This window comes from Dreissena polymorpha, chromosome 4 (assembly GCF_020536995.1).
Source record: "Dreissena polymorpha isolate Duluth1 chromosome 4, UMN_Dpol_1.0, whole genome shotgun sequence".
Taxonomy (NCBI): Eukaryota; Metazoa; Mollusca; class Bivalvia; order Myida; family Dreissenidae; genus Dreissena; species Dreissena polymorpha.
In genome coordinates this window covers 124,177,468-124,191,472 of record NC_068358.1, presented here as the reverse complement: position 1 = coordinate 124,191,472, position 14,005 = coordinate 124,177,468, and the positions used below count along the sequence as shown (strand labels likewise).

General features: G+C 35.0%; 1 protein-coding gene across 2 annotated transcripts in view; it reads right to left on the bottom strand.

Moving 5' to 3' along the window:
• Positions 1-14,005, bottom strand: part of LOC127875882 (uncharacterized) — a 223,695-nt gene that overhangs the window by 192,419 nt on the left and 17,271 nt on the right. The window contains exons 3-7 of one of the 2 annotated variants that reach the window (XR_008047491.1): positions 9,259-9,478; positions 8,691-8,929; positions 7,903-8,021; positions 7,424-7,558; positions 6,907-7,091 (exon numbers count right to left, since the gene is read on the bottom strand). Coding sequence is in view for 1 of the 2 variants with exons in the window: in XM_052420623.1 (XP_052276583.1) it covers positions 6,977-7,091; positions 7,424-7,558; positions 7,903-8,021; positions 8,691-8,929; positions 9,259-9,478 (828 nt within the window). In the remaining variant the exon portion in view is untranslated. Of the gene's footprint in view, positions 1-5,926; positions 7,092-7,423; positions 7,559-7,902; positions 8,022-8,690; positions 8,930-9,258; positions 9,479-14,005 lie in introns of those variants that run through there. The other variant, XM_052420623.1, reaches the window with a different exon arrangement.

Here is a 14,005-nt window from a genome sequence, read left to right as displayed (position 1 = left end):
CACGGGTATTTTGACGTTCTTGTTCAAGATTTCTATACAAGAAAGCCATTGAAACAAAGCCGCAAACGGGTGGTATTTAACATTGTATAATACGACGCAAAGGACGTAAGGAGTGATTATTACCATTACTTTTAACAGGTGATGCTTTTCTGATTGTTAATTTGTTGCAAAAAATATTCAATTTTTTAACAAGTCGAAATAATTTGTGGTAAATTGTTGGATCTGTTCAAGAAGTGCAGTGACGTTATAGAAAATAGCACTTGCTTTGACATTTGCCCGCGCTGCCAATATCTAGCACTTTATTTAAAATAATGGTAAAATAATGGAATAATACAATAAATTGGAAGTATACGGGTTAATAATGTTTTCATAATGTAAATTATAATTTAAATTGATGGCCTTCTTTTTTCAATTCCCAATAGCTTTTAGGTGTCCATATATTTAAGTTGCATACATATCTTGCTCAACAGATGCAAAATACAGAATATATTTTCGGATAGTCATACAACTAGAATTCATAAATCCTTCTTTCATAAAAAAATATTTGTTAAAAGATATCTTATTCTCAAAACGTACCTCAAAGTATGTTCCTGAGTTTAACTATTTCGCAACTTGGTATTACACCGAGAGATCGTGTGAATGCTTACGGATAAATGCTGCAATATGTGAATTCTCATTGATATGTTGACACCATTGCAATACTCAACAATACATCAATTAGGTATTACATGTATATACATTGCCTTCACAGAATAGTACCTTATTATTCCCATCCGCTCGATACGGTTTAAAAGGAGGTTTACTATAATCACCATGGATGTCTCTCCGTCTGTCTGTCAGTTCACCAAAACGAGACCAAAGGCGTTGTTCTACACTCTTCAACGTTCAACATTTAAACATTGTTCTTCGTGATTTAATAATAAAATAGTTTGCCCCTTTTTCAATTTAGGCATTGTCTAGCTCTATGTATAGTATATCTTAAAAAAACTTAATGCGATTCCGACTTGAAACTTATTGGGAAGAAGAAGTGTACTGCACACAATTACAACTAAGCTCCCATATTTTAGAGTGAATGCCTTTGTTTTTTGTAATTACATTCTGTCCGTAGCATATCTTGAAAAATTAAACAGTTATAAATTTAAAACCTACAAAGAAGAAATATCTCATCGTCCTTAATATATTTCCTATTGAACTTTTGTCTAGAGCATAAATTATCTAGAAAACCATACGAGGTATCAACTTTAAAATGGCTGTACACGCTTATCTCATCGGAAGTTAATGAAGTGCTGAATGGCCATAACTTTGGCTTGGATAGTTAAAGAGATATTGCCCATTATAAGTTTCTGTACTAGAATTTTGTCCGGAGAGTGTCTTTAGATAAATAAGTGGTAGTAACGTGTACATGTACATATCATTAAGGGGAAGTGCAGAGCAGAACAACCAATTTTCATAGTTTCAACATTTAAAACGAATTTATATTGAAGATGTTCATGTATTAATGTTTTCCAGTGCGTATCTGCTGTAAAATATGAATTAATCGAGATTGAATTTCGTATGAAGTAAGCTTGTAAATTTGCTAAACCAGTAATGATAACTCAACAGCGAATGCCCTCTGACAAAATGGTATTCTGTGGAGGGTATTTCAGGCACATTTCTACTCATCTCTCGTTTTTTGTGTGTAAAGTAAATAAAAAATAAAGTCTTATCACTTCAAGTTATGCCCTTATAAATGTCCGTCGTTTGACGTCAAATTAAGCATTTAACAATAAAAATATCAAATCCTTACATTTATGAACAAGTATCTAGTCCACAATCGAAAAGAAAAATGAAAATAGACATATAATATTTCCGAAATTCAGCTATTTAAAAGATCAAAAAGGATACAACTATTAATAAAGTAACGTACATAATACTTCGCGGATATTCGATGGATATTAATACAAAAATCGATATGAGCACAATATTTTTTTGATTTTTTTTTCAAACTATCCACCTTTAATGCAAAATGAACATGATTCGATACATAATGCACAAACGCCAATGGGTTGCTGCAGCCAGACCTGTGTGCGATGTTCCAAGTGATAATAACGCAGTGACTTTTCCAAATATTCATATAATTTATCGTTTATGTTCTTTTTCGAGAGCAACTGTTTTCAAAGCTATTTTGGTCTGCAAAATAATTCATTGACATCACATATGGGATTGATCATTATTTCGAGAAAACACAACTTGAATGTACATACATAAAGTGTGCAAACTTTCCATATCTTTAAAATCTTACGTGAGGACAAGACACAAAAAAGATAATTCCATATAGACCGCCGCACATCATCTAGGCGTCCAATAAAATAATAATGGAAGTCTTCAGCTGCTATAGTTGATAAATTGCTAAAATCCAAACTACGATGCACTTGGTCATAATAATGCAATTTTAATTAGGAGGTGCTTCCTCCTCACAAGACTCAAGTTCACATGGTCAACACTAAGTGTAATAACGCGTTCTCACTAGGACTATATATACCCTCAGTTGAACACAATATCTGATAATTGGAACCTTTTTGATTAGGACCGGGATCGCCCAAGTATGACATGGCATAACAAATATGTAAGATTATAGAAAGCAAAAAGGAACAGACTGTAGCCATATGATTCTTCATATGTGTAGTTACATAAAACCAAACAGCAAGTTTTAGCCACAGCAGGTGTCGATCTTGAAATCAAAAATGTTAAATTTGTGTTTATTATAAATATGCATCGTTAATAATACCAGTTCAGTTTGATTCACAACCTCGCTGAATTACGTTATTAAATGTGGATAAATACACATACCAGACCACTAATGGCCTGAACTCGGTCTGATCACGTCACGTGACGGCATTCAGGTCCTTCTTATGACCGCATATAGACGTGTAGTGTGTAAATGAAAGGTCCTAGGTTACCATTAAAAGCAACTGCTACTATTAAAAGAATTTCACATTAAGCTGTCATGTGTGTATATTTAGGTTTTCAAACAAATGGGCGCTTTAAAAAAAATGTTTTCTACACTCTTCTCAAAGTCAATTACGTGCATAATTGCATTTCCCCGGTGATATAATGTGCTTACAATATAATGTGGCAAAATGTCATGAGATAGCTATTGGGTGTGATAGTATTTCGTAATCCATGTAGCACAATGACATGAACAACGGTAATTCCCAAGCAACCATGAACATGTACTTTTAGACTCATGAAAAGGTATAAAAGATGTTTCAAAAGTGGCTTCAATACTAGATTTTTTATTTTCCATACATACTTTTAATTTTGATCGGGTCATGTGATGTGTAGGACACAATATGATCTTATCTTGTAAGGTGACGACCAGTCACACTCGAGTGTGAAATTGGCCAAAACAACGAAGGGATGGAACACAACCCCCCTAGCTAAACAACAAGCAGTGACGTTCTATGGCCTAACCCCCATCAAAATATAAGAGTTTTCAGATCTTACAATGATACCACAGTAAAGATGAACCAAATGAATAATAAGATTAATAAAATATCAAACGTTTGACACGTGAAGTTTTAGGTTTTTTAAGCGGTCATTGTTCTGAAGTAAAACAGTGACAATAAAAGCAGATTGTATTTAGGAAACATTATACGGTCAATGACTGGGATGTATTATTATACTTGGTTATTCTATATAAATTAGATCATATTCCAGAAAAGACATACAACGGTATTTACTAATGTGGGTGTATGGGCTATCCTCAAAATTCTATCGGGTCGTTTTCAAGTTTACTGTAAACTAACAAAAGAAAAACAATTTTAACTCACTTTACTTATGAAAATATTGCACTGAATTTTTGTGTTGATAGATTAAATGTAGACTTACTTAGAATTGAATATGGGTCCAATCGGATCAAGGTCATGATCACTGATTTAAAAGCAGCAAACGTGTGATTAACTCTCAGTTATTTGTGTTTGAATTTACCGATCTGGAAAACACTTCGGATATAGCAAGCTGGTATGGGTCTTTACTTTTTGATTGAATATGGGGCATGTCAAGTAAAGGTCAATGTCACTGTACAGTGGATTCCGTTTAATTGGTTGTATTTCGATGATGGTATTGCACTTACATTTTGTGAGTATGTTGCTTATATGCAGAGCTAGTATTGAAGTACATTTGAGTCTAGAAACGGCAAATGGCACTTAACTCAGAAATAGGCAAAACGGTTTCTGGTCAAGAACTTCAGTTTGGGTAGATACATTATGTTTTGTGTTAAGGTAGCTTAAATGTAGTGTGAAAGAAAATAACTATAAAAACCATTTCCGCCCAACAATTTGCGTTTGAAGGGATATATTTCACAAAATGTGTGCGTAAACTTTATACCTAGCCGACATAGCGTTAGATTACACAATTATTATCCCACGCATATTAAATGCGGTAAGATATAGTTTTTGCGTTGCCCATCCGTCCGTCCGACCGTCCTTAGGTACGTCCGTCTGTCACAATCTTTTCAGGGCGATATCTCAGAAACTCCATAAGCTTTCAATATGAAATATAAAACATGAGTGTATAGATATTAATGTGGATAAGTTCCATGTACACGAATCATAACAAAACACTTTCTTTAAAAAATAATCATTGTGTTTGTGTATAATGTATCTTTTCAGGGCTTTATCTCACTTACATGATTTTATTGCCTGCAGCATCATAGGTTCAAATGAGTTTAAAATAATAAATTGTACAACCTTACTCTAACAACATTTTTTGTACCAATCCATAAACACACTTGATTTTGCGGATTCGGATATAAATTCAACGAATTTGTTGACTAAAAATAATACCCTCACACACTACAAACCTGATTTCATGCAATTTGCAACAACCGTAATGTGAAATATATTTATGAAAACATGCATAGCTAGATTTGTTCAAATTAAGCCGCTTGTGTCAAAAGTATCCTTAAACGAGGGACGCAAGTATTATACCAATAAGTTTGTTTCTAAGGTGAGCCTTTCATGATCCAAACGGTTCTCTTGTTTGCAAAGACAAATTTCAAGACAAGTAGTAAATAAAACACATGTTTAAAGCTCAAAAAGCTTATTATTTTAAATTTTAAATGTATTCCGTATTAAATCTGTTATATATTATTTTGACGTATATTTCAGAGTTTAATCTAGGCGTTTAAGTCTCAGCGCACATTTAAGGCCCACACTGTTTTACTGTTACATTATAAACAGATTTATAATCTATAAAACGACGTCCTAACTGTTATGGGGATCAACTAGATTTGTTTAATTTTTCGATGAACTTCAGGAATGTACGAAAACGTGTGTTTGGGCTTGGTTGTAAATGGCTACCTGAGTTTTGTTCGTAGTTACACGTTTGTTTGGATCTGGGGTCAGGCAATCCTATTTACTGATGTCATAATACCTTTCTGCGCTTATAGATGACTCATGAAAAACTACAATGCGACGTGAATAGATGAAGGCATCTATACTTAAAATTTTACAACGATTCTTGTACAAAATTGATAGAAAATTCTAACTGTATAATGAACGGTCACGCATAAATAGGCATTTCCGTATTGTTTACATATTACACTATACTACTTTTCAGATGAAATAATAGCTAACGCCACTATATATTGTCAGAGTCCGAAATAAATTTGCACATGTATTAACCTCCATGAGAGGGTGTTTAAGGCACAATAAGCATGTGGAAATGTTATCTTGATAGGCTAACGCGAATGCCATACTTTGTTGACAAATGGCAGTAACAGTAAATTGTTTTCATTGCTGAATCTTTGTTAAAACTGTAAGCATGTGGTGTCTTTTTGTATAATTCACTAAAAATTCTAGTTTTTATAAATAATTTACTTCATGCAAATTTTAGTTTTGCATATGGACTGCGTATCCCACAACAAGAAGACGGAGTCTTTTGAATTAGTTTATTTTCTGTTTCACGTATTCAACACATGTTTTAACACAAAAAAATCGAAGGTACATTATATACCGGTAGTAGTAAACGCACATACATAAATGTTTTTTCTCGTCAAAACATAATTTAAAAGACAATGTATCCACACAGTACGCCCCGTTGTATGACCTGACGTATAACAATATGCGATGAAAACCAAACCACAACCGATCTCGTTTATAGGTAATAATTGTGTGTTGTCGTCCAAAATGTCTTCATAATCTCGCGTCCCCATATTCAGCATTCTGCAGCTTATAAGACGCTGGACAACGTCAATAACATTTGACACAAATAACTTAGTACACTATATACAGATGAAGCGATGACCCATGTAAGCGGTACAAATGCGATGCTTAGTATAAATATTTAATCCATATCATGCATAGTGCATGAGACGGTATCCGTCTCCGCTCTGCTACCGAAACAATGTATTCAAGGTCTAGTACACTTTGGCTATACCCTTACAGTTCATCTTTTGCGCAAGAAGATAAGGCAGCACAAAACACGTTTCGTCTAAACAATTCTTTTCTTGCATCTGAGAAAAGCTTTACTTAGTTTTCACAATTGCGGATTATCTCAATGCAGAGTTGCCGTTCGTTGCTCCCTACATACGCCTCCGCGATGGGCTCAATGACCAGATTCTTGTAAAATGTAATCATGATGCATATTAAAGCTGAGTTTATGGATCGCATGCATATACACGAATGTCAATGTGATAATTACATAATTATGTATTGATCCACACATTATTTTTATTAAAATAATGGGAACTATTTTCGTGCCTATGTATGGAGAGGCGACCTGTTTGCAACTGATGATTCAACGCAATACCACACGGAAAATGAAGATGGTAGTGCGCGTTGAGTTTTGAATGTGTTTGGTGTCGTGAGTTCATTTACGTGAGCTGGGGCTTCTTTCTGAGCCCTGTACAATCGCGAATGGAAGGTAATCGGTGGGCAAGCGATGGTAGTGTCCACTGTGGTCCGGATCCCTATAAACAACTCCCCCGAATTCTCTAAAGCCTGTCTCGGTCTCGTTTGCGGCGGGTGCTGAACGGACAGAAACCGTTTGCAACGTTAAACTCGCCTGCGTAGCATTCCGGAACTATGCACTTGCCTTCTTTTATGCACCTGAAAGTTAAAATACACAAACAGTAAATATTTGATCGCATTCACAAATAAACTATATGATATTGACTATACAAAATACATATAAAATGAAACTTTAATTCGAGCGTGCTCATTCTTCATTTCAAGAAGCTGTGATAAAACAATTTAATAACCAGCTCCTTTACAGTACCGGTACAATTAAAATCGTTATTATGATATATGAAAGCTGTGGTACAATTGTGTGGATATTCAAAGGTTAAACAATATTCAGAATATATTATCAACTAAAGGCGAGATAACTCACAACTCATAAGGGGCAACTAGACGGTTAGTCAAGACTTATTTAAACCTACACTAAATCTTCTTCGTCCAATGCTTGTTGCCCGTGCATGATTTTCTGACACTTCCGATGTTGATGTCGACAGTCGCATATGCAGTCCCGACCCGGTCGCTCTTTTTTAAACGAGTGTGGGCAAAACTTTGCACAGCTGCAATGAAAGTGTTACAATCATAGCAAATTGGATGCAATAAATGATGTATATTAAGAACGATACCAATAAAACCGATACATATTTTATTCAATTAAAACTAACAACTGAAATAAAACCACTAAAGTGAAAAATTAAGCATTAAAGAAATAATTGGGATTTTGTTTGGGGGGGGGGGGGGGGCGGGTGGGACTGCGGTAAAACTTATTACATAGAGTTTTATAAGGTGATTTCACCAGTCTTGAAAGTTTCATTGAATTTCCAGCTCATATTCGAATCGTTTGTATATTAATTACATGGCCCACAATACAATTTTAATAGTGTATGTTTTGAAGTGAGCTTACTTCGACGTGAACTCCACTTTAACGCATTCGCAGGCCGTGTGATTCTGGTAGCTCTTGGCATAGATAAAATCTTTGCTGGCAGGCTTCATTCTATCTGACCCAGGGACGGCCTCTAAAACCTGCAACGATAAACGGCAGATTAACAGCTCCGTGATATATACAACTTTCCATTGCAGATATAAACAAGGTCAGCGTATCAACATATTTCATATAAGAGACAATGAGCGGATCTTTTTGATGGAAATCGGAAGATAAGAAACTTTACATGATTTACATTATCTCTCCGTAAACATGCATCAGCTTCATGTTTATATAGGAGTGACATACAGTTTCCACGAACTTACAGCATGATAAAAATAAAACGATATATTTGTTTTTCAGTTATTGCTATTCATACTTAGCTGATATGATATTTATCCCAAAACAACTTATGGTCAATAAAAGGGGTTACTCAGTCAATGCATACCGATAGCGTTATCTTTAAAACGGCCTTATGTATTATTTATGTCTTCATTCGTGTTGTTGACGTTTGGAAAAAAATATTCTGCTTTGAATCAGGGCCAAAAAGCATGTTCGTTTTGAATTATTATTGTTCATTGCAGTTTAAATGGTTGACGATCAGGGGCTTGATTTCAATTCTGGAACTATTCACGAAATTTCTTCAATATGCAATGGCTTTACCCATCACACAGACTCAATAGCGCTTCAATGATCGAAAGGCTTTTGATGCAATCGATGCAAACACTAAATTGATTCAAGCTAAACTGTATATCTCACAGATTACTGACCATAAAGTAGCGGTCGATTATTTGGATTCCGTTCTCCTTTTTTGGGACGCATTCAAACCCCTTCGGACAACAAGAAGTGGTGTTCCTACACCGGTGCACGATGGTACACGAAGGCAAGAAGGTGCGGGGCCCCAGCTCGTGTTGATGGTCATCCATTCGTTCCACTTCCGGCTTTGGTTCACAGCCGGCAGCAGGGCTTGCTTCAACTTCCCGGTAATGCTTGAAAGCTTCGTCCATATCTGCAAAGAGAACAAAAACCGAAAAGAGTCAACAATGGCGCTTCAAACGGCGTGTCCGTATATCTAAAAAGAAACCAAATAAGCCCCCCCCCCCTAATGTCATTGACAGATTCTTCCCGAAATTTGGCTACGATATAGGTTCAACACTCAATATTCAATCCTCATATATTGCAATTTAGCACATGTAGTAGTATAATTTAATTCATTCTTGCCTTCTGGCGGTAAAACTTCTCAGAAATTGTGTTGTCGGTCAATAAAGGTCAAACCATTGATTCGACAGTCACACCGAAAAAAGACACAAAAAATGTAATATCCAAGTTCGCACGTACTGTTTGATCCGAGGTCGCTCATCATGTGTCCTCGCCGAGACGACGTCTCCCCATTGGACGCATACAACCCCTGGTGGCTCTTCATAAACATTATCTGGCGCACTTGCTCCTCCGTTAGGTTCGGATCATCGAAGAAAATCTTTAACATATCTGCGACGCTTTTAGAACGCGACAGATGACTTTGGAAATCTGATACTGACACGCTTCGAAACGGCTTGTCCTGTAACAGGGGAATTAAATTCTTAAAGTAAAATAAAAAATCATTGAAAAAACAAAAACAAACAAACACGTCCACTTATGTTACTTCTATTGTTTCTGCAATGTTGATACTTCTTATTTCCCTCTACTTATACTAATAATTGTGCTGTTGCTGCAACAAGAACTACTGGCAGTAATACGATTTAAAGCAATAGTGAAAACCTCAACAAAAACTAAAACAATTTCCTCTTTTATTTCTACTACCCATACACATATATACCAATACTACCATGTCATCAAGCAGCAAATCAAAAGTAACGTCGGGTTTTTCAATGTAGCCAAGTTATATTTCAATCAAATCTACATACATTTTTACAAACTGGCTTATCAATGCGATAAGCTGCAGCTGCTGAATGCACTGATCGATAACAGATCTATTAATGGCTTATCTGCGTATATACATTTCCATAAAATTTGGCATGCTATCAATATACATGTATGAGTTAAATGAAGAAAATGCTGCACCCAACGTACTCCATATGCATACATCAGGCAGCTATTCTGGGCTCGACGTAGCGGTTAACAGTATCGCATTCCAAGCACATTTGAATAATAAACATATCAAGGATTTTTTCAAAATTGCAGCTACATCCTTAGTCAATGTATGTCGCATTGTTTGAAATTACGAATGAAAGCTATCGAAATCTAAGCCCAATGTAAGCCAAATAATATATGCGTGTACATTCAACAAGTGTTTTCACATACACATTTGCTTCTACACCTTTTTTGTACTCTCTGGAGCTTTAAGGTAATTTACATGTATTAGGTTTTTTGCAAACAATTCGTATTACTGAATATTCAAGAACATTTAGTGTAATCCTGATCGTCAAAGCTATTTAAAAAGCACCGTGGACGACATTTGACAGCAATTTCATTCTTTTTGAAACTGTAATGATTGGCTGATGGGTTTCGTCCTTAAAGATTAACCTTTATAATTAAAGCGACATGGGACATGAGATTGATGTCCAAAACGATTGATCTATTCTCAGTTTATTTAGGCATTGTTCAGTTTGTAGAACAGTTGTTTTTTAGTTTCTGAAAACAAGCCGCTGAAAACTCAAAAACTTTTCACAACAGGCATACACGATAAATTCGACATTTGAAAAGAACTATTAAATGTACCAATATACAAATGGATTGCGTGATGCCAATTCTGTGTTTTTGAGATCGATATAGTCCCAATTTATGTAGCGGTTGGTTATGGAATTGTTTTTTTATGGCCTCTAGTGTTTGGTGTTCGACCGCCCCCCCTCATCTTCCACCCCTCCTCTTTTGATAAAGTAGCTCAGTTTTAAGTCGATGGTATAGATAGGCACGTCGTTATCTTCTAGAAATCTCCAAATATCTTTCAAACACAATCACGCTTATATATATATATATATATATATATATATATATATATATATATATATATATATATATATATATATATATATATATATATATTAACATTTAAGTACACATCGGTGAGTTTCCATATTTACGAGAAGCGCATCCAATAAGTGGAGCAAACTATCTTAATTTCCTCTTTTTTTGAATTGTGTTCCGCTCCGGTAGGCCCATGTTAATTACACAAACGTGAATTGTCCCTCTTAACAGAAAATACCAATCGTCTTTGTACTCCTCTAATTGTTTCACCAAGGTTGTCATATTTACAAGTTTAATTTAATTATAACGGAAACGCGTGGGCGCAACATAGCAACACTCGTATCACATAAAATTATCGTCGACATGCGATACATTAACAATAAAATGCGCATTTTTTTATTATAGGTTTTCGAGATCGTACGATCAGCCACACGTAACTGATTCTTGTGATCTTTAAGGCTTTAGGCTTTGATGTTAAGCGTAACCATACGTTATGATATGCTGCCTTTGAGCTCTGTTTATCATAAAATTGGCACGTTTTAATTGGGTCTCGATCCAATTAGATAATCAAAATCGGGTTTTGTACGTTTTTGTTCCTAGTTATACGTTACTCTACGTTTATCAAGATTTGATGCGTTCCGTTACGATACGAATTTGGTTGCGATATATTTCACGATTCACTCAATAACATTCCAGATAAGAGCCACGACTGGACCCGAATGCCATTTACACTGCCCGACAGGTTATCTTTTCCATTATTTTTAAAATCGCAACATATTTACAAAACGTCAGTTTTTTCATAAGATGTACTGCAATCACCACGATTCGGAAAGACAAATCATAAAGATTTGTCGTACTTAATTACGACAAAATACGATCTGAGGAGATGGTGCCGACTTAAAAATTTATTGCAGTTTATCGTCTTCTTCGCAGAAAAAAACTTCAAAGAAAAACATAATTGACACGATTGGCTTCAAGATCCAATAAAACAATATAAGATCTTATAGAATCATCACGGTTAGGTTCCAATTAATACCGCGATTTAAATTGCGGCGACAATGCTGATAAAGGGAACCTAGCATAAGAACAATCACATCGCCTATTAATATTCCCGTGCACGAACATAGAGTGTGGTCGCCTGCGCAATTACGATAATGATATTAACTTGTGACAAACTGAATAATGCACAATTTATATAACAGTTGGTTAGCGGTGCAGTTTTTACAACTAGTTAACAATACTGTGTCTGCATATGGGTGACACTAATGTATTTTACGATGAGTTAAAGCGAATGTCGCTTTGAAAGCTTTCAGTATGTCCAAAATTTATAACCACAGCATTGTCTTGTCAAATGCAAAATTTACTGTTTATATTCTGTTTTAGAATGTGCCATTAACTTAAAAGATGTCGTCAAGATAAGAATAACATTTGTTCTACTTATTTTTCATTTTAAATTACGTTTATAAACCATTCAAAAATTCGGTCGGAAAAACGTTCACGGCATTGTAAACATCTTGTCATGAACATTTAACAAAATAAAATACTAGTATTGTTACGTTATTCTTGGGACACTGAATTCTTGTTTAAAATACCGTTTTATTCATAACGGTTTCCATGCTATTTCTGATTGCTATTACTTAACCAGCAAACATATCATCGCATTCCAGATGGCTCAATAAATTGTCAATCAAATCTCGCCAGGTCGACATGCATAGACCGTTCAGTTTACTATAGATAAAAAACATAAATAATATATCTACTTAATCGATTAAAAGAATCAACATTGAGGTGTGTGTACACGCGTAGATTCTATGGAATTGTTATTGACGATGGGCTCGTTATTACATTTTAATTTAAATTTGCTTTGAATTTTTATAAGAAGTAAACATATCCAGCGGCAATGTTAATAAGACAGAAAACGTTTACATCACCATGGCAGTACTATTTTCACTCGTAAGCGGTCACTTTAAAACCTCATTTCTATCAAATATCTTTTGCATCCTACAACGCATGTATATTTCAATGTTATTTGGTTCTTGTACACCGTACAGGCTATTGCGTTAATTCACGGAAATGGAACTTTGTAACATGAAATAAAAATGTATACATGAGGAGATAAGACTGCTTAAGATAAATAAGAATTACCAAATGCGAAGATGGAACTGTCTAAAATGAAAGAAGAATTTATACATGCGGAAATGGAACTGTGAAAGATGAAAGAAGAATTCATACCTGCGGAGACTGAAATGTGTAGACGACAAAAGAATTACTACACGCGAAGATGGAACTGTGAAAGATGAAAGAAGAATTAAAACATGAAGAAATTGAACTGTAAAAGATGAAAGAAGAATAAATACATGCTGAGATGTAAACGTAAAAGATGATAGAAGAATTTATATACGCAGAGATGGAACTTCGGAAGACGAGAGAAAATAATTTATCCTTGTTTGGAAGCAATAAGAATTTATGAAAAATGTGCCCAACTTTATAGTTCGTATCAATCTGTATTTTTTCATGAAACAAAAACAATTGTAAGGTATTAATAATCCATCAGTTAAATGTTTATTTTCAGCTTTTAAAGACAAGCCCTGATTGATGCAAACTGATACATAAAGAAAACAGTTTAATGCTTTGGAAAATGTAAACAATTGCTGCGCGGATATTTATTTAAGGCTTATAAAACAGCCATTAAGCTACAGGCGCATCATGGTAATGATACAAGGAACATACGCCCGGCATCATTGATAAATGTCTATACTGCGATCTATCCATGTCTATTCTGTGTGCGGAAGCTGTGACATGGGTATGAGATTATATGGACATATTTGCTGCCATACACGACATCGCAGCCAATATTCCACTTCTTATGGCAAAATACGAAAGCTTACGGTGTTTCTGAATTATGTAGTTTATCAACACACGGTTGTGATAAGTAAGTTTACTAAATACAATTTTTTGTTAGAAATTATCATTATGAACTTCATTCAAGATATTCCGTTTCATACAATTTTCAGATCGGAGTTCATGGAGACTTTTTTGCTCATTAATAGATCCGCCCCTATCCGAACATTACCGTCCGTCCGTTTGATTTTCTGTTGCGTGTAACTCAAAACGTGTAAAT